Source organism: Teleopsis dalmanni, chromosome 2 (genome assembly GCF_002237135.1).
Source record: "Teleopsis dalmanni isolate 2A chromosome 2, ASM223713v2, whole genome shotgun sequence".
NCBI lineage: Eukaryota > Metazoa > Arthropoda > Insecta > Diptera > Diopsidae > Teleopsis > Teleopsis dalmanni.
In genome coordinates this window covers 133,974,027-133,991,869 of record NC_051847.1, presented here as the reverse complement: position 1 = coordinate 133,991,869, position 17,843 = coordinate 133,974,027, and the positions used below count along the sequence as shown (strand labels likewise).

The 17,843-nt window shown below is 29.1% G+C and overlaps 7 protein-coding genes across 14 annotated transcripts; 3 read left to right on the top strand and 4 right to left on the bottom strand.

Moving 5' to 3' along the window:
- Position 1: 1 nt before the first annotated feature.
- On the bottom strand, positions 2–729 carry LOC119675742 (probable 18S rRNA (guanine-N(7))-methyltransferase; the record flags this gene model as incomplete). Its single annotated transcript, XM_038086948.1, has 3 exons — positions 516–729; positions 423–460; positions 2–359 (listed from the first exon to the last, which is right to left on the bottom strand). Coding segments are annotated over exons 1-3 (435 nt in total), but the record flags the coding sequence as incomplete, so codon positions are not given.
- Positions 730–756: 27 nt separating this feature from the next.
- On the top strand, positions 757–1,796 carry LOC119679169 (iron-sulfur cluster assembly 2 homolog, mitochondrial-like). Of its 2 annotated transcripts, none has more exons than XM_038091371.1 (3): positions 757–881; positions 936–1,375; positions 1,507–1,796. In XM_038091371.1, exons 1-2 carry the CDS (start codon positions 838–840, stop codon positions 1,354–1,356), a joined length of 465 nt encoding a protein of 154 aa, XP_037947299.1. In that variant the 5' UTR covers positions 757–837; the 3' UTR covers positions 1,357–1,375; positions 1,507–1,796. The 2 variants fall into 2 exon arrangements, with proteins under 2 accessions (XP_037947299.1, XP_037947298.1); XM_038091370.1 differs by having other exon boundaries at positions 933–1,375.
- Positions 1,797–1,810: 14 nt separating this feature from the next.
- LOC119679167 (M protein, serotype 24-like) lies at positions 1,811–3,985 on the bottom strand. Its single transcript, XM_038091367.1, has 6 exons — positions 3,740–3,985; positions 3,319–3,681; positions 3,080–3,259; positions 2,707–3,020; positions 2,396–2,654; positions 1,811–2,332 (listed from the first exon to the last, which is right to left on the bottom strand). The coding sequence occupies exons 1-6, from the start codon at positions 3,779–3,781 to the stop codon at positions 2,243–2,245; spliced, it is 1,248 nt and encodes a 415-aa protein (XP_037947295.1). The 5' UTR covers positions 3,782–3,985; the 3' UTR covers positions 1,811–2,242.
- A 94-nt stretch (positions 3,986–4,079) lies between these two features.
- LOC119679168 (nuclear cap-binding protein subunit 2) lies at positions 4,080–4,970 on the top strand. The gene is made up of 3 exons (XM_038091368.1): positions 4,080–4,220; positions 4,272–4,489; positions 4,552–4,970. The coding sequence occupies exons 1-3, from the start codon at positions 4,170–4,172 to the stop codon at positions 4,748–4,750; spliced, it is 468 nt and encodes a 155-aa protein (XP_037947296.1). The 5' UTR covers positions 4,080–4,169; the 3' UTR covers positions 4,751–4,970.
- A 2,713-nt stretch (positions 4,971–7,683) lies between these two features.
- On the bottom strand, positions 7,684–8,728 carry LOC119682806 (peroxiredoxin-5, mitochondrial-like). Its single transcript, XM_038096318.1, has 3 exons — positions 8,546–8,728; positions 8,221–8,355; positions 7,684–8,164 (listed from the first exon to the last, which is right to left on the bottom strand). Exons 1-3 carry the CDS (start codon positions 8,657–8,659, stop codon positions 7,835–7,837), a joined length of 579 nt encoding a protein of 192 aa, XP_037952246.1. The 5' UTR covers positions 8,660–8,728; the 3' UTR covers positions 7,684–7,834.
- A 70-nt stretch (positions 8,729–8,798) lies between these two features.
- LOC119682807 (ubiquitin-like protein 4A) lies at positions 8,799–9,948 on the bottom strand. Its single transcript, XM_038096319.1, has 3 exons — positions 9,856–9,948; positions 9,655–9,796; positions 8,799–9,163 (listed from the first exon to the last, which is right to left on the bottom strand). Exons 1-3 carry the CDS (start codon positions 9,901–9,903, stop codon positions 8,976–8,978), a joined length of 378 nt encoding a protein of 125 aa, XP_037952247.1. The 5' UTR covers positions 9,904–9,948; the 3' UTR covers positions 8,799–8,975.
- Positions 9,949–13,427: 3,479 nt separating this feature from the next.
- Positions 13,428–17,675, top strand: LOC119683752 (serine/threonine-protein phosphatase 2A 56 kDa regulatory subunit gamma isoform-like; the record flags this gene model as incomplete). 7 transcript variants are annotated; one of them, XM_038097588.1, is given in 3 exon segments in its annotated part: positions 13,428–13,565; positions 14,460–14,501; positions 16,974–17,675. In XM_038097588.1, a coding segment is annotated over 1 exon segment (222 nt), but the record flags the coding sequence as incomplete, so codon positions are not given.
- Positions 17,676–17,843: the final 168 nt, after the last annotated feature.

The following is a 17,843-nucleotide window of genomic DNA, read 5'->3' as shown; positions in this document are numbered from 1 at the left end:
ATGTGGAAAAAAATTTATATAAACGTTTGTGTGGATTATGTGAGCTTTTGTCTGCATTACAAAGCCATTGCAATGCCGATATGGATATCGCACCATCAAATGTGCCAGGTTTAAAAGGCATGCCCTGTCCCATATCTGTCAATAATAAATCTCCACTAACTTCACGATCTACAGCTACTTTTAGCATAGATGCTGCTATATCTACACCAATCCACACATGATCATTATCTTCTAGGACACTACCTGAGAGACCAGAACCACAGCCAATGTCTAATATTAATTTACATTCTTCCTCCTCAAGAGCAAGTAGCTCGAAAGCGCGTTCAGCCATTTCAACTTGAATTTCAATAATACGAGAGCTATTAAAAGTGGACGATTAAAAAATATAACAATAACATAAATATATACAATAAACAAATTACTTGGTTGAATATTTATTAGCCTCGTCGTCATTGTAAAACTAAATATACATTTAATTAGAAATAATTATGCTTTATTTTTCTGCAAGAACTTACAATCTCAGGTGGTGCTGCGTGCTCAGGTCTTCTAGCCATAATATACAAAAGTTATTATATATCTAATTTATTTTTAAAATGTTTTATAGATAGGATTAATTATCTGAAACTTCAACGTATTGTTTATGAACTTAGCACGTGTGTATATTTGCGGCTGTTTGCATTTAAAAGTGTTCCATTTCACTCGTTCCTATAATAACGCAAATGTTTCAATACATAAACTTTTAACAGCTGTTTAGCAAAATTGACATTTCAGTTTTGTTTTGATTGGTTTTAGTAATTTACGTAAATTAATGTGAAATTTACATTTGTGATATAATACATGGCGTGTATATTAAGAAGTGTGATAAAATCTACTTTGCAAGGGTATTTTGTTTAAATAATTTTTATTTAAGTAATCATGTATAATTTTTAAAGAAGGCAAACTGCGTCTAGATGTGTGAAAGCAGTTATTCATAATGCAGCGGCTAGCAACGCTATAGCCAATATCAATGACAGTAAAGTCGAAACAAAACCAAAGCTATTACTTAGTGACTCTTGCATAAAACGTTTACGTGAAATTTGCCAAGATGGTTCATTTCTGCGTATTACTGTGGAAGGTGGTGGGTGCTCTGGTTTTCAATACAAATTTGATCTAGACACCAAGATACAAGAAGACGACCTCCAATTTGGGGAGGAGAAGGCAAAAGTTGTTATCGATAATGTATCGTTGGAGTACTGTACTGGCGCTACGGTTGATTATCACATTGAACTAATACGTTCAGGTTTTAGAATGATGGCAAATCCGCAGGCGGAACAGGGTTGCTCCTGTGGAGCTTCCTTCTCAATAAAATTAGACTAAGAAATTGTAGGCTTACATTGTTAGTGTTAAATTTACATAAACTTAAAAAGAAATTAAATAATTTTATTTCTATATTAAATATATATATATATGAATATTTATCGAAAATGCACAAATGTTTAATTTAAATATTTTTATAATTTTTATAAGATACAAGAAGACGACCTCCAATTTGGGGAGGAGAAAGCAAAAGTTGTTATCGATAATGTATCGTTGGAGTACTGTACTGGCGCTACGGTTGATTATCACATTGAACTAATACGTTCAGGTTTTAGAATGTTGGCAAATCCGCAGGCGGAACAGGGTTGCTCCTGTGGAGCTTCCTTCTCAATAAAATTAGACTAAGAAATTGTAGGCTTACATTGTTAGTGTTATAAATTTACATAAACTTAAAAAGAAATTAAATAATTTTATTTCTATATTAAATATATATATATATGAATATTTATCGAAAATGCACAAATGTTTAATTTAACTATTTTTATAATTATTAAACTAACAACATGTTCAATACATATAATGTTAGGTAAACAATCAATAATACAGGACATAAAGTATTTAAGTTGTTGTAATTGATTGACTTTAAAGTTTTTCTCAACTCAATAAATACAGTAGGCCGTAGCGGTTGAGAATTCCTCCGAGATGAAAAAGTAAATATATTTTTTAAGCATGTAGGAAAAAGAAACTTAAATTTTATATATTTGCCAAATAACATACTGATAATAATTTTTCGCTTCATCAATTTTGAAATCTTAAATAAATATATTTCATTATTTTTCAAAAAATTTAACGTGTAAGACTTTGAACATTTACCATAAAGTCAAATAAATTATATGTACTTAAAATATATACAACATATAAAAGCACAAATTTTAATTTTATTAAATTATTTACATCCGGCTAACTGTTCACTTAAACTTATAACTTGTTCCGTCAACACACTAATTTGTTCTTCGTAATTTAATCGCGTTGTTGCCTATAGGATTTATAGATTATAATTAAAAAATATTGCTTACATAGACAACAAGTGCTTACTAACCAAGTCTTCCTCTAGTATTTGTAGCGCTTGACTTATACTTTTCATCTGTTCATCTTTTGCTGTAAGCTCATGTGTTGCATTTTCAAGACAATTTTGTAAATGATCTACTTCAGTTTCAAATGATGTAATACGAGATTCTGCAATACATTTGTCCTTTAAGAGATCCTCGAATTTTTTACTAAAATTATTATAAATGAGTTCCTCCTTAGCTGGAGGAAGCTGTGTTTCTTTCAAAAAATCACGAACACCACGTTGCGCACTAAAATTTAATAAATTGGAAATTTACTTGGAATTGTAGTTCTAAATTGTACCTTTTTGATTCGCCAACATTAGTTCGAACAGTAATACCCGCCGCTGCTGAACTGCAACTGCAGTTTGCATCATTCAATACCACGGAAGTTGATTTCAGAACATTCTCAGCTTTACTATTACCAAAGGCTTCACTTAATTTTAATATTTCATATTGTGCACGCCAATGTGCCACTTCCTGTTCTAAAAACGCTAAACGTTCTTCTTTCGTATGCATGGCCGCTGCTACATTAGGTAATGATATATGATTATGATCGATACTATGTAAAGGTGTATTATCGCTGCCAGATGCACTTAAAGCATCCTCACTACCAAGCTTTAGAAAAATATTGAAATTGTTTTATCACTATTTGTGTAATTATAGCCAAATCATACCATGCTTGTTGCTTCTATATATTTTGTTTCCAGCTCAGCATTTCTGCTTTGTAATGTCTCTACATCTTGTCGCAAGCGTTGCTCCATTTCAGTATGTTCATTAAAACGTTTTTGTAGAGTTTGTTCTAAATTTTGAACACGTTCAATATGTAACTTAAGTTCACGATCCTTGTCATCTATCTGTAAGCAAATTATTAATAAGTGTGTATCATTATAAATTATATTTTCATGAAATATACCAACGAAGTTAATTGAGCATTATCCATTATTTTCTTTTGCAATTCTTCAAATATAAGTTCATCTTGTGCTCTATCAGTTTTGTTGGTTACCACTCTCGCACCATTGCCTCCACCAATTCCTCGTTGTGTTTCGTTTTGACGTTTTTGATCCTTATCATTTTTACGTTTCTCATTATTAGATAGTTCTTCTTGTAAAACAGCCACTCTATGTTCCAACTGCTTGTTACGAAAAGAAATTGAGTCCATTTCCTGCTCAGAACGTCTGCAATCTGCTTCGCGTTGACGCAATTGCTCACGAAGCACTGCATTCTTTTTGTTCTCCTCCATGCAGTATTTTTTCAATGTTAACATATCAGAACGTAGCTACAGGCATAGATACAAAAATATTTCCAAATTTTTAAATTAAAATAAAGGGGCGTACCTTTCTGCAAGCATTGACTAATCTTTCCACTTTAGGATCCATTTCAATCCCACTTACAATATAATTTTATTAACACAAACTGTGAATACTTATTTTCCTATAAATTTAATACATTTTCTATTTCAATATGCACACATGGATAAAATATTTATATTGACAATATTATATACTTTCAAGAGTTATATTTTTTGCCCGTACATATTTATTTACTTAAAAAGTTTATCGTCTCTGTTGGTATAATTTTTTCCGTCACACAAACACAATAACACATATTGAGAACGAATATATACAAATTTATTGTGAATGCATCAAATTTTGACAACTCATTTTTGGCGTTCCATTGAATGTGTGGAGTTTGACGTATTTTTGCCGCATACAGGTACTTTGGAAAATTGAGAAATTTAGTTTAAATTAGTAAAAAAGAGTAACGATGTCTGCAAGTTCGGTTGATTTAAGTTCATATCGTGATCAGCATTTTAAGGTAAGTTGAGTTTTTAATTGAAAGGCATTGAATTATATTTTATTTGTGAAGGGATCTCGTATGGAGCAAGAACGTTCACTTCGAGAATCTACAACCTTATATATTGGAAATTTATCATTTTTTACAACCGAAGAACAAATTCATGAATTATTTTCACGCTGTGGAGAAGTTAGACGTATCGTTATGGGCTTAGATAAATATAAAAAAACTCCTTGTGGTTTTTGTTTTGTGGAGTACTACCTGCGTTCGGAAGCTGAAAACGCTATGCGGTACATTTAACAATATTAACGTTTAAGTTCACTTCAATAATTTATTTTGAATTATTTTTCAGATATATAAATAGTACCCGTCTGGATGATAGACTCATTAGAGTTGATTGGGATGCTGGCTTTATTGAAGGTCGTCAATATGGTAGAGGTAAGACTGGCGGTCAAGTACGTGACGAATATCGTACAGACTATGATGCTGGTCGTGGGGGTTATGGAAAGTTGCTATCCCAGAAAATTACCCCGAACACAGATAATCGTTAGACACTGAAAATGTATTCTATAGTACGTAAGGTTGTCTAAGACTTAATTATATTTAATAAACAAAATCTTTTCTATAAACATTATTACTAAGTCACTGAAAACACAAATGCAAAACTCGCATATAAACTATTAGCTAAAATTTAAAAATTCAAAATAAGTATATTTTCAATATCAATTGTTTATTATAGCTTAACATATATGTATTAATAATGTACATAACTTGAATAAAATAAAAGATATTTTTCCACTGATTATTTAAGACCTGCAAATAACATTTTTTTCTTAAGACTAAGAGTGCAGCATACAATTTGTTGATAAATGCATAATGTATTTTTGGGAAAAGTCAACATAATATACTTCTGAAATCATTGTCTTGTGTCTTTAACTCCATTGCGTTATCGTACGTATGTATATAAATTGTAATCATTATACATATACACTTTATATAATGCTATATTTATATTGATAATACTATAATTCACAAAACATTAATTATACATACATATGGATACACTAGTGCACATTCTCTTCATTGATTTCAGACAAGCATTTGATAGTATTGATAGAAAAATTATCCAGGAAGTCCTGCGGTCACTCAGAATCAATCCGAAGCTCATAAAACTAGTAGTGGTTACAATGCACGACACGAGTGGAAAAATGATGGTGCAAGACATCCGAACAAATGCTTTTAAAATTAAAAATGGAGTGGAACAAGTTCATTCGCTTTCAACCAAGTTGTTCACGATGCCATTACGCCGCTAGTGGTAACAGGGAACATATTCAATACCACATCACTGACCATTGCCTACGCAGACGACATAGCGATCTTAAACAGGCCACTACACAATATGAAAGAAAAGTTCGTCAATTTACAACTTAGAGTTAAGGTAGTAGAACTAAACATAATCGAGAACTAAAAATATATGAGGGTTGGAAGAAACATGCACAGCCAAATTGTAGAGTCTATTTACGTCGGTGATTTCATTTTTGAAGAAGTTGAAAGCGCTAAATACCTGGGTATCCTGATTAATAGCAACAATGACATCAGTTTTTGTATCCAAGACAGAATTGTGGCAGCAAACAGAAGTTATTACGGACACACAAAAATCTTCAAATCTAAAATCGTGACTAGAAGCGCCAAACTACACGCTTACAAGGCTTACATCGTCTGCCTGGTATTATGTTACGGAGCCAAACTTCGACTTTAACGACAGTAGATGAAAACGAAATCAGAGCTTTCGAAAGGAAGGTGCTGTGAAGGATTTATGGTCCCATCCGCCTGAACCACGAATAACTTCGTCGGTGCACGAACATAGAGCTACTACAACTTTGTAACGGTGAATATGCTGTCAAATTCGCAAAGTCGCAGCGCTTGAGATGGATAGAGCATGTCATGAGAATGCCGGAAGATAGACCACAAACGCGAATACTCCATTTTACGCCGTACAACGATCGCAGCAAAGGTAGACCACATATTAGATGACTCGATAACGTGACCGACGACATCAGGAAAATGGGTATCCAATGCTGGAGATCTAAAATATCATGCAAAGCAGAATGGAGAAAGCTGGTTGATACAACTAGAGCTCACTCCGAGTTGTAATGCTGATGTGGTGATGATGATGTATACAGAAATGTATAAATATATTTGTTAGGTTAGGTTGGACGTATAAACTGTACATATACAATGAATGAATCCTTTCAAATGAAATGAATCCTTGTAATACAAAAACTTAGAACATTTGGCACAAGCTTTTGTACAATAGAAGAGAACAATTACATTTCTTAGATTTGACTGGTATGCATACATACATTTTTTTGAAAATGTGTTTCATTTTAATATAAACTTCACTACGTTTATACAAAATATATGTCGTAAAACACCTGTACAAAAATAGTAATATAAATAATAAAAACATTTAATTGGTAGTATATGTTAAGCTGGAGTACATAGATACTTATAACCAAAATATTGATTCATATTAATTTATTATATACAATGTTCCCTTTCGAAATACGCATATAATTTTTTAATTTTTTTATACATTAAAAAATCAGATTAGGTGAAAACTCCTGCTAAAGTTATTAACAGTCTTGTATATAAAGGTACAAGTTCTTATTGTTAGCGTTAGTATCTTTTTGCCACAGCTCCTATCTGCGACTGATAGAACTTTTTCCACAAAGTGCCATTCGCCATTTCAAATTTAACTCAATATATTTACGTACATATATAAGAAGATATGAATAAAACTTCACAACCCATATCCAGTGGGTATTTAATTTTATTCTCAAAATAAAAGAATATATCAGCACGCGCATCATACACATCTGCTCGTTTTATGCTCAATCAGAAAGGTTTAAAGTCACTGATACGATATATACACAAAACTATATAAACGTCCAGAAGGTATATGAAACCTCATTGCTTATAAAATTTGAACAAATAGCGGTACACGCCTTGCGTAGTCGGCACTATATGAATTAATCTGTTCTTGATATTTTAAAACGGGTGTTTTTAATAGAATCCCCAAACACAAACTAACTTAGGTAACCAATTCTGATGACACTACACTACACTCCTATGTACGTGAACAATGCAATCGACGTCTTAAAGCTTTGAAAACATTGAATCCAGTTATTATTTCTATGTCGTTTCTCAGAATGCTTAGAGCTATTTGTGTTTTAAATATTGCCTTTCAGCTCACATATCGCCACGAACAAAGCAAAGACCTACGAATTACTTATCAAAGACTAGAAAGTTGAAGCCGAACAGTTTACTTTCACCAATTCTTTTCAAATTATACATATATGAACTTACTCTGAGCCCAATGAGGTAATATCGTTCGTGATACTTTTTTTGGGATGACTCAAAATTATAATAAAATAACATATTTGACTATATTTCATCGTTTTTCATTGAAAATGCGTACTACTTGAATTTGATATATGTCTTTAATTAAATTCTTGATTATGTATTTCATTTAACATACATTTTGCAAATACATTCTAATAAGCTGACACTATAAATTAGTTTTACAGCGTATAGATACACTAATTTAGTTTTATAATTCTACCTCTAGTACATTAATTTTTACCAATTTTATTGGCCAAAGAGCAGCTTAATCCAGTACCATCAGGTTCAACATTTAATTCCTTCACTTGGCCGTCTTCAACAACCATTGAAAAACGCTTAGCACGTACTCCGCCCAATGGTGGCAAATCAATTGTTAGATTTAATGCCTTGGCAAAATTTGCAGCAGGATCAGCTAACATACGAACTTTACCAGTAGCATTATGTTCCTTTCCCCAAGCTGACATAACAAATGGATCATTAACAGATACACATACGATTTCGTTGACACTTTGATTACTCTTAAGATCATCAGCACCAGTTATATAACCCGGTAAATGTGTCTAATGAGTAAAATTCATTATTACTTTATAAATATTCAATTTAATTATTCGATCACCTTTGAACAGCCAGGTGTAAATGCACCGGGTACTCCAAAAATAATTACTTTTTTATTAGCAGTCAAATCGGAAGTGTTAATTTTATTAGCTGGTGAATCTTCAAAAAGATCAACGGAAGGTAATTTATCTCCTACCTATCAAATGAAATATTAACGAAATATAAGTGAGCAGCAAAAATGCATGAATATTATTTTCAATGTACGGTTGGCCATGACCTTCACTTTTTCAAACATACGAGTACATTATTTTCAATATACTTTGTATAATTACATAATTATTTTATATACCAGAAACCAAGTCGTTTTATATAATAAAATAGCTTACTTTGATTTGCGCCATTGCCATTAAATTAATTGAAAATGCACGTCCTGTTTGTTTTCTAAAAACAGAAAACCTTGATAGAGTTGCAACTTTTGATAAAACAGATTGGAATTGCATTTTGCTTTCAACTACGTTTTCATGCGGCGTTTAACTAAAGAATATGCGAGAATAACCAGTGTTGCCAACTTAATAAAACTCTTACATTCATTCGTTTTACGTTTACATATTTTTTGATACATAATTATCATTTATTGCAACATCATATTTGTTTGAATTTTTACAAATAAAATTTTAGACTTGAAGATTTCTTTGAAGTACTATTGAAAGAATAATATAAGGAACATATATCCATATTCGGTTGATCGGATAATATTTTATATAAAGTTTAACATGATGTACAAAAATAAATTTGTCTTATATAATATACAATTAATTATAAGTTATTAGCCAAACGCTCAATGTCATCTAAACTATATGTTGTCATCTTTTTTTCAAAATCTTCCATGAATTTTTTAGTTAAAAGTTCAGACTGTTGCTCTGTAAAAAACTTTCTGAACGAGCGGCTTATTATTTCACGAAGACCCTCAGGACGCATAACAATTAAATTAAGCTTCGATCCGTCTAAAACAATTAAAATACAATTTCAACAAATATTATTACAAATAAACCGAATATTATGAAATTATATATATAATTAAGTAAAATTACTCCAAATAATATTTTGTTTTGAGCTATATTATATATTGTATTTGGTTAATTAAAATAAAATGTTCTCTTTCTAAGCCGGTAAATGCTTCGAGAATGTAAAAATGTACGAGCATTACGAATTGTCCACTTACTCAAATTCGTATACTCGATGCGAACATTTTAATGTGTGAAAATATTCGAGCGGCCCGATCATCTTCGAATAGCTCGAAAAATATTTGAAACAATACCTTTTGTATGTGTGGACGAATAAAGTAAATTCCGCGATCAATTTGCCGTTTCAATTCATTAGAACTACTGTGCTTACAGGTGAGTTAGTTTTAAATATATAAAATATATGAACAAAAACGGTAATTCTCTTATTCGTCCGTAACAAAAAATCGCTTTTAGTAACACTCAGTTAATACCTTTTATACTGGGATAGAAAGATACACTACATTCATCGCTTAAAGTTCTACCCACTAGCAACAATTTTTGGTTTCCTATAGGGATTTTTAAAATTTTTTCTATCTGTTTTTTTATATCCAAAATGGTAGTAGCCTCATTCACCTAAATAGAAACAGAAGCATTTTGTACAAGGTATACCAAATATCATAACATATAATTACCTCTAACGGGCAATCTTGTCCTTTTAAAACTTTTATAATAATGTGCATTTTATAATTTAAGTCTTTTATTCTAAATTTAAATAGATTTTGCTCCTCAAGTACTATTTATTTTAACAAAAATTTATTTTCCAAGAAGTAAACTTATTAATGAAATGTCAAAAATGTGTGCGAGCATTGCCAAGTTGTTTGAAGAGAATTAAAATATATGAGACTGGCACATATGCATTATATAGTAGCAAAAAAAATAAATAAGCTTATTTACATACATATATTTGTATTTTTATAATCAAATTATTTAGTTAATATGTATATCTTCTTGAAAATTTTTTTGAATAGATGCTACGTGATAGTGCTAACAAGTTTCATTAATATTTAAATTTTATCTGTCTGGTGAAGCAAAAATTTCCCGTGTTAAATTTTATTAAATCACTTCCAATAACGTATAAACTGTACATATACAAACAGATAGGCTCGGTTAGATCAGTTAATATCACTATACTTATGAAAAGTGTATAAGGTTTATAACAAAGATTACCTCACTTTTTGGTTTATGTTGATCTAGTATATCCTTTGTATAATAAAAAATTTGACAAAAATTTCAAATGTTAACAAAAGTGTGAATCATATAACAAGGAAAAAAATTTTTTAGTCCTACATTGTTAATTAAATAATGCATCACCCCGTTTACGCGAACCTTATAATACGGCATTTAAACTGGCTGAAAATGACTCATTTTGGTCAAAAATCGAAAATGAGAAGCGAAGGGCTCATTCCTGCATACAAAATTTCAAGTGCGAATGAGATCTATTTCATCACATTCTGTATGAATGCGTCCCAACGACGTTCGAATGCGTTCCAAATATGTTCCAAATACAAAAGAATACATTGAACATACCCTAAATAAAAGCTCTTTATGGCATTTTGACAGTTTGAAAAAACTTTTTTTTTGACATATTTACAAAAAAAGGTAAACAAATGTTTGGTGGTTGCATCTTGAAAACGATGCATCTTTTTTTAGAACTTCACTTCCCAAAAAGTATTTAATCGAAGTTAAAAATATGTTTGCAGTATATATTTTAAGGTTTAAAGGTATATTTAACCTTCATGAAACATTTTTTTGGCACAGGCTAAAAATCAAAACAACAGGCAAGGTGAATAATCAGCTGTTTGAAATGAGAACAATTGAATTGCAACGAATGTAAACACTTTCAAATGGCTCATTCAAAATGAACCATTTTTGGCAAATGTAAACGCCATAAAAGACTCTTAAAATCAAATTTAAGACTTCTTATAATTTGAGAATTTTGGTGAGAGTCGGACGAGGAAAGATTGCGATAAAAAATTGTAAAATAATTGAAAAAGTTATAGACATTTATTTTCTTTAAAAGAAACAAAATTGGAAAAAAATTCTACAAACAATTATTAAAGAAGTTTATAATTTTTAAAAATTATTTTGCGATAAAATCATTTTTTAATAAGTTTTTATATTTTAATAATTATTTTGTGATTAAAACTATTAAAATGCAACATTTTAAAGAATTAAATTAAAAATATTTTTAGTTTTAAGAATTAAAATAAAAAATTAAGTTTAATTCTAAGAAATATGAAATATGTGCGCCCGCGACATGTTTTTCATCTATTACAATTACGCAAATTTTCTTTTGGTATACAAGTAAAACTACAATATTTTATTTTTACGGTATACCTGAGATTTGATTTTAAATTGATAAATAAGGAAAACTAAATTTAACATTATAACCGTATTTATTATGTTATAATATATTTATAATAACAGTTATGAACGTATGTATTTGTTTCTGCGGCCAATCTGTACAGAAATTTGTCTTGACACGCGATCGCATCTGATCTGGACAGCCCTGCTCTATATCGTGCTCTAAGATACATCACTTTTAAGCACAGCGTAAACACCTTCAAACTAGTTTAAGGTTTGAACTGTCAGGTGTTAACTGTCAATAAGTATTTGAATTTTATTACAGAGAAAAAGGGAAATAAAAAGAAAAAATAGGATAAAAGAAGAAGATGAATACTTAATTAAAGTATCTGCAGAAAAAGATATAGTAGAATTGTTGGACGGCAAGAAATATAGAAAGGACACAGTTTATGAAATAGTTCGCCAAGAAATAAAATTCGAAAATATTGCGATTTTATAAAAAAGTTGTAGTTGCATTTCCGTAGTTTTGTAAATTTTATACGGAATGTTCCTAATATCTTCATTATTTTTTTTCTATTTTTTTGGTTACAATATCTTTCTTTTACAATAAAAATAAAACAATTTGTAGTTTTACTCTATGCTTTTTTAGAATATTTAATATCAACAATTTTGTTTATCATTTGACAGCTGACTAATTTACAGCTTCCTTAAAAGTGCTTTTAACTCTTGTGCCTAAAAGCTCTTAAAACTGATTTTAAAATCAGTTTCAAAAGTGATTTTAAGACTCGCATAAACGTAGTGTATATACTTAGTTTTTAAAAATTTAAGACAGCATTTGGACTCTTTTTAACATCTTAAAGATCTCGGGTTTACTGATAACGTATATCTATAAATCAAGTACCAAAACATTTAGAAAAGAAATTTAATTCCATAGTAATTGTATTATAGACCAATGTTTGAAATTGAAGTTATAACCGAAAATAATGCTAAAATGTGATGTTAATTATCACAACATTTAGTGCATCAATGCATTCAAAAACAAAGCTACATTTAAATCGAGATATGCATTTACAACACCTACGTTAATCTGGGCTCTTGTATTAAATAAAATACATAGAAATGCGTTCATAAGTCTCAAAAGATATCCGAAGTGTGCAAAACCTTTGCAGAATCAGAAAACACGTTGCAACATAAACATATAGATGAAGTTCGTAACGTTGTCGTGCTCGGATTTGTGCACACACAAACATGTAGCAAATTACAATATATACTGAATTAAAAGTCATAGACGTCTGCAACTGAGTTTAATCAAAGACGATGGAAAAGACTTTATGCTCTACCTAAAATATAGGACGACTTATTTACACAATACAAGTTTTTGTAATTATTTTGTAATTATGATAAGTATTGCTACAACTTTCGGCCTTTTTTAATAAACAAAAATAAAAAACTAAATTATTACGAAATGAAGATTTACCGTGTTAAGAAAACTTTAGCGATTTGAAACAAACGTATTAGATTGTAATCAAAATTTACGTTATATATGGCATGTGAATAACCTGCTAACTTATACAACAGAAATAGGTGTATTTATTTTAAAATGTACTAACAAAACAAAAATTATGTTATTTGTAAATATTTAATTTATTTAATATCTATGGTTATAGTGTATTCCATTTAGTACATTATTTACAGTTTTTAAACTATATATTAAAAATATGTTTTATTAATATTACAATGACTTATTATGTTAATATTTGTTTTCATTTATAAGAGATCTATGTACTACTAGATTCTGATACGTGAAAAATTTAATGAAATATATATTCCATACAATGTATTGAAATTCCTTCACTTTTTACTACTTGTTAAATTAAAATATAATAGCAACACTGTTCAAATATCATATTTTGTTTTGTCGTGTTTTAGCTTCGTGTCGCTGCGTGTTGACGACGGAAGAAAAATTTTCGCAAAGTTTGGTTTTTCAGTTTTTTACATATTTTTCGTGCAAAAAGTGAAAAAACGTATCATATTAAAGGTGAATATATAATAGCTTATTAATAATATTGAAAATTTTGTGTTAAAATTGAAATATATGAAAATGAGAATTTATTTTTGTGTACTTGTTAAATGGTGTAAGAATTTGTGCTAATTGCGGTTCTTGCGGTGCAAAAAGCATAACAGGAGAAGTAAATGTATATAAATTTTATTAAATAGTGCATTTGTAGCTATTTCTTTACATTAATTATAAAATTAATATTGATGTTTACAAATATTAATCGCGGCAAGGAAAGATTTCACAAACTCTTCCAGTTGCTAGCGGTAAGTGAAAATAAAAATTTTAATTTATTTAACGAAATATGCCTTATCTCTCACAATTGCACTTTATTACCTTTTATCTTTTATGTTCAATTAAGGCTTTGATCGTTTATTTTATGTTTCTTTTATTTGTTGTTCTCCTTTGCGCATCTTCAAAATTTTCTTTTCCTACAGTTTTTCTCACTCAGTGAGCAGCGCTATTTGTTGCTTTCTTTTGGCAACTCTGTTATTCTTATTGATCTAGTTTATGATATTACTAATAAGAATATAAGTGTAAATATTGTTTAATGCCGTCGATATTTAATTACTTTTACTGTGCATCTTGTTTAGTAAGTAGTGTAATTTATATTTATATTTATATTTATATTAGGCGCAGTGATTTTTGTTCTTAACATTTATTTGTTACCAATACAATTACAGCACAAGTCCAAACAAGAATTTGCATTGTAATAAACATGGCGTGACTTAATATATAAAATAGTTTAATAGTTTAATTAGTAGACATTATAGAAAATAATTCAAAATACATTTATATTTTTTTAAATGCTAAAAACTAAAACTATAACTTTTTCAGTAACATGTTTTAATTTTTTTTCACCTTCTTTTATTGCAGAAATAACCGCACATCAAATCATATACTCATAAAAATTTCTTCGTATGTTAATCTAAAGTGTAATGTAATGTAAATAAAATTTTCCGAATGAATTTGAAAATTTTGAATTTAAAGAAAATACATTTTACGAACTATCATTTTAACCAGAACTGTGCATGTACAATAAGTTTTTTAAAAGTGACTGAAAAGTGTGAAAAAAGCACATACTTAACATATATCCCCTAAATAAATGCGTTTAAATATATTAATGGCCGGACACATTACACACATAAATACACCGTATATTGGCATACAATTACTAAGATATTATTATTATTACTATTTAAGTGTTTAATATTATCTTCGATGAGCGATAACGATTCTTTTATATATATATTATATTATTTGTTAGGTATGTTAGTTTAATTTTAGGTCATTTGCCATATTATTACACTATAAACAGTGACGTATGCATTAGATTAGAGTTAAGTTTTATAAACGAAGCATGATTGATGAAAATAAGTCAACTTCGATAAATAATTTCTTATACTTTTATATAATTTCATAAGATTTATTTTCTATGTTTACATGTAGGTTCTAAAAATTAGCATTAAAGTTATAATTATTTTGGATTTTTTTTTATTTATCAAATAAATTTAAAATATAGTCTTTGCATTTGTAAGAAATTCTAAGCAAGATCTATCGATGACGAAATATGAAAAGGCATCACTATTTATTTTCTACTTATTAGCATTTTAATTTCTATTCCCCGCGTGAGTCTTGCATGTTTGATTTCATTTTGTGTTATTGTTTTTACTTTATAAATTTAATTTAATTACTATCTGCATATCTTATATATATCATTTGGCTGATTTATGACTGTTCGTTATGACTATGTGTAGTTTAAAAATAATTAAGATTTTTATGCAGAGAAGCCTTTAATGTTCCACAACATTTTTATGGAAGATTTCAGTGAGAGTTTATGATAAGCATAATGTATCTTTATATTTTACTAGTAGTGAAACTAATTTGATAATTTACCATTTGTTATAGTTATAATTTACCATTTGTTTTACCAGTTATAGTTTACCTGCTGTTTCTTTTTATGCTTAAATCATTCTAAAACTGTTTTGACACTTAAAAAACTGGAGGGGTTTACATACCGAATACAATATGTGACAAATGAATGATCCTTATAAACTTTTTCTAAAAACGATCTAACCACACTTACCATGAATGGAGAAAATATACGAATTGTAACAACAACCAAGAGTTGCATCCAATCTTTATTGTTGATTAAACTGTACTGAGTATTTACTTAGTTGTTCTTGTATTTGCAACCTTAATTTTTGTAGAGACTATTGCAGTCTTTTCAAATAAGCAAGTTTAATTCCAAAAAAGTTTTAAAACTAGTAATTAAACGTTTTTAAGAACATATAACTTATTTTTTGTATCTGTTATTTTAAGTTTTTTTAATAACAAGTTTCAGAATGTGCTTTCTGGTCATGTTATTTATTTAATTTTAGGCATACGATAAATTTAACTTGACTGGGGCATAGTCAACATGATTGATGCAGGGTACATAGGAGCCATTTTAATCGATTCTTCGGAATTTTTACTTTTCATTTATTTCGAAAACACCAATAGAAAGTTCTTAGAAAATCCTACAAATGCTTTTCCTTTTTATTCAGTTTAAAATTTTAAAAATTTAACATTTTATTAAATAACAGCCTTGCTGAACAAATACATCCTATTAAGAAATCGTAATTTAAGAGCACTTTAAACATATTTCGCCAATGTCTATCTTATAATATTATTAATTTCGGATTTCTATCATAAATTAAAATTTTGATCGTTGATTAGTAGTTATTTCAAAATGAGAAATTAATCGATTCTGAAGAGACTTATATTAGTTCTTAAAAGTTAACGATGATAAGAATGAAATATTTTAAATATTTTATTTTTATAAAAGTTTATATTTGTTCAAATTTTCAACGGATATAATTCCGGTAAATATATCTACAAATCTACGTTAAGTTAGTTCAATTTTAAAAGAGTATTAAATCATATGCTACTAAATTTGAACCACCTAATTGCTTGGCATACCAACATTTTTGGTATGTCTTATTTTAACCAATTTTTCAAGAATATTTTATAAAATACGGGGTTCTCTCCACACTACAAACATATTTTGGTTTTTTGTGATAATTTAATTTAATTTGTGATTCATGGTTTATTTTTAAATTTCATAATTAATATATTATATAGTATAATTATTTGATATATTTTAAATTTTAACTTATGTTAATAACAGTGGCACGAAAATATGCTCGTCATGTATTTATGTGTGTGCATGTGTGTGTTATGTGCTTAAAAAATATTAAAGTATTTACAAATATCAAAACAAAAAACAAAATATATATGTATATAAATTAATAAAATTTTAAATAAATGTTTTTAGTTTTGTTTAACACATAACACATAAAGAAATTATAAAAAAAAAAAATAAAAATTTATTTAAACTGCGAGATCTAGACCTCAACATAAAATACGTACTAATATATCAAGAACTCAAACTAAAACTTGTATCCGAGTATCAGCAAGTTTGTTAACTTCGCTTACTGACTGCATTTAAAAGATAATTTATCTAAGATTCTACATAAAACGGAAAAGAAAACAAAAGAAAATAAAATTAAACCATTAAAAGTATCTGCAGAATACAGAACACACGTTAAGGCAGGCGTCGCATTCGGAATTTTTATGCTCCACACATTTGCCACTACCGTTGTGGCGATTTTCAATTTTATTTTATGATTTCTTTTTTTCATATATTTTATACTATTTTATTTTTATTATTATCAAACGTCTGCAACTGGAAATATTCTCTCTTTTTCGCTTATTCTTTTATTTAAAGAATTCAAGTTTTTTGCCATTTGAAACCTCAACTCTTTTCGCGTTCTTCTTTTCCCATCACTCATCATCGCATTATTTGAAACGTTAGAATCTTAACATATTATGGATAACTCAACAACCACATCAGCGGATATATCGCTACTACAGCAAACAGTCAATAAATCTGCAGATACTACATCGACTCTTAACAATAACAACAATAATTTTAATATAACTACAATAACAACGGCTACAACTAACGGCACTAAAGAGAATAACAGTAACACAACAACAACCGCACTACCAACAACTTTATCTTCATCATCATCATCATCATCATCATCACCATCAGCGTCAGCAACAACTCTGATACCGATTGTTGTTACATCCGCCAATAGTGGTGCTGCTCCAAACTCATCGCCAAATTCATTGAATTCTTCACAGCTTTTAAACTCAACAGCAGCGAATAGTGAGGTGAGTTCATTTTATTATTTTATATATTGTAAAATATTT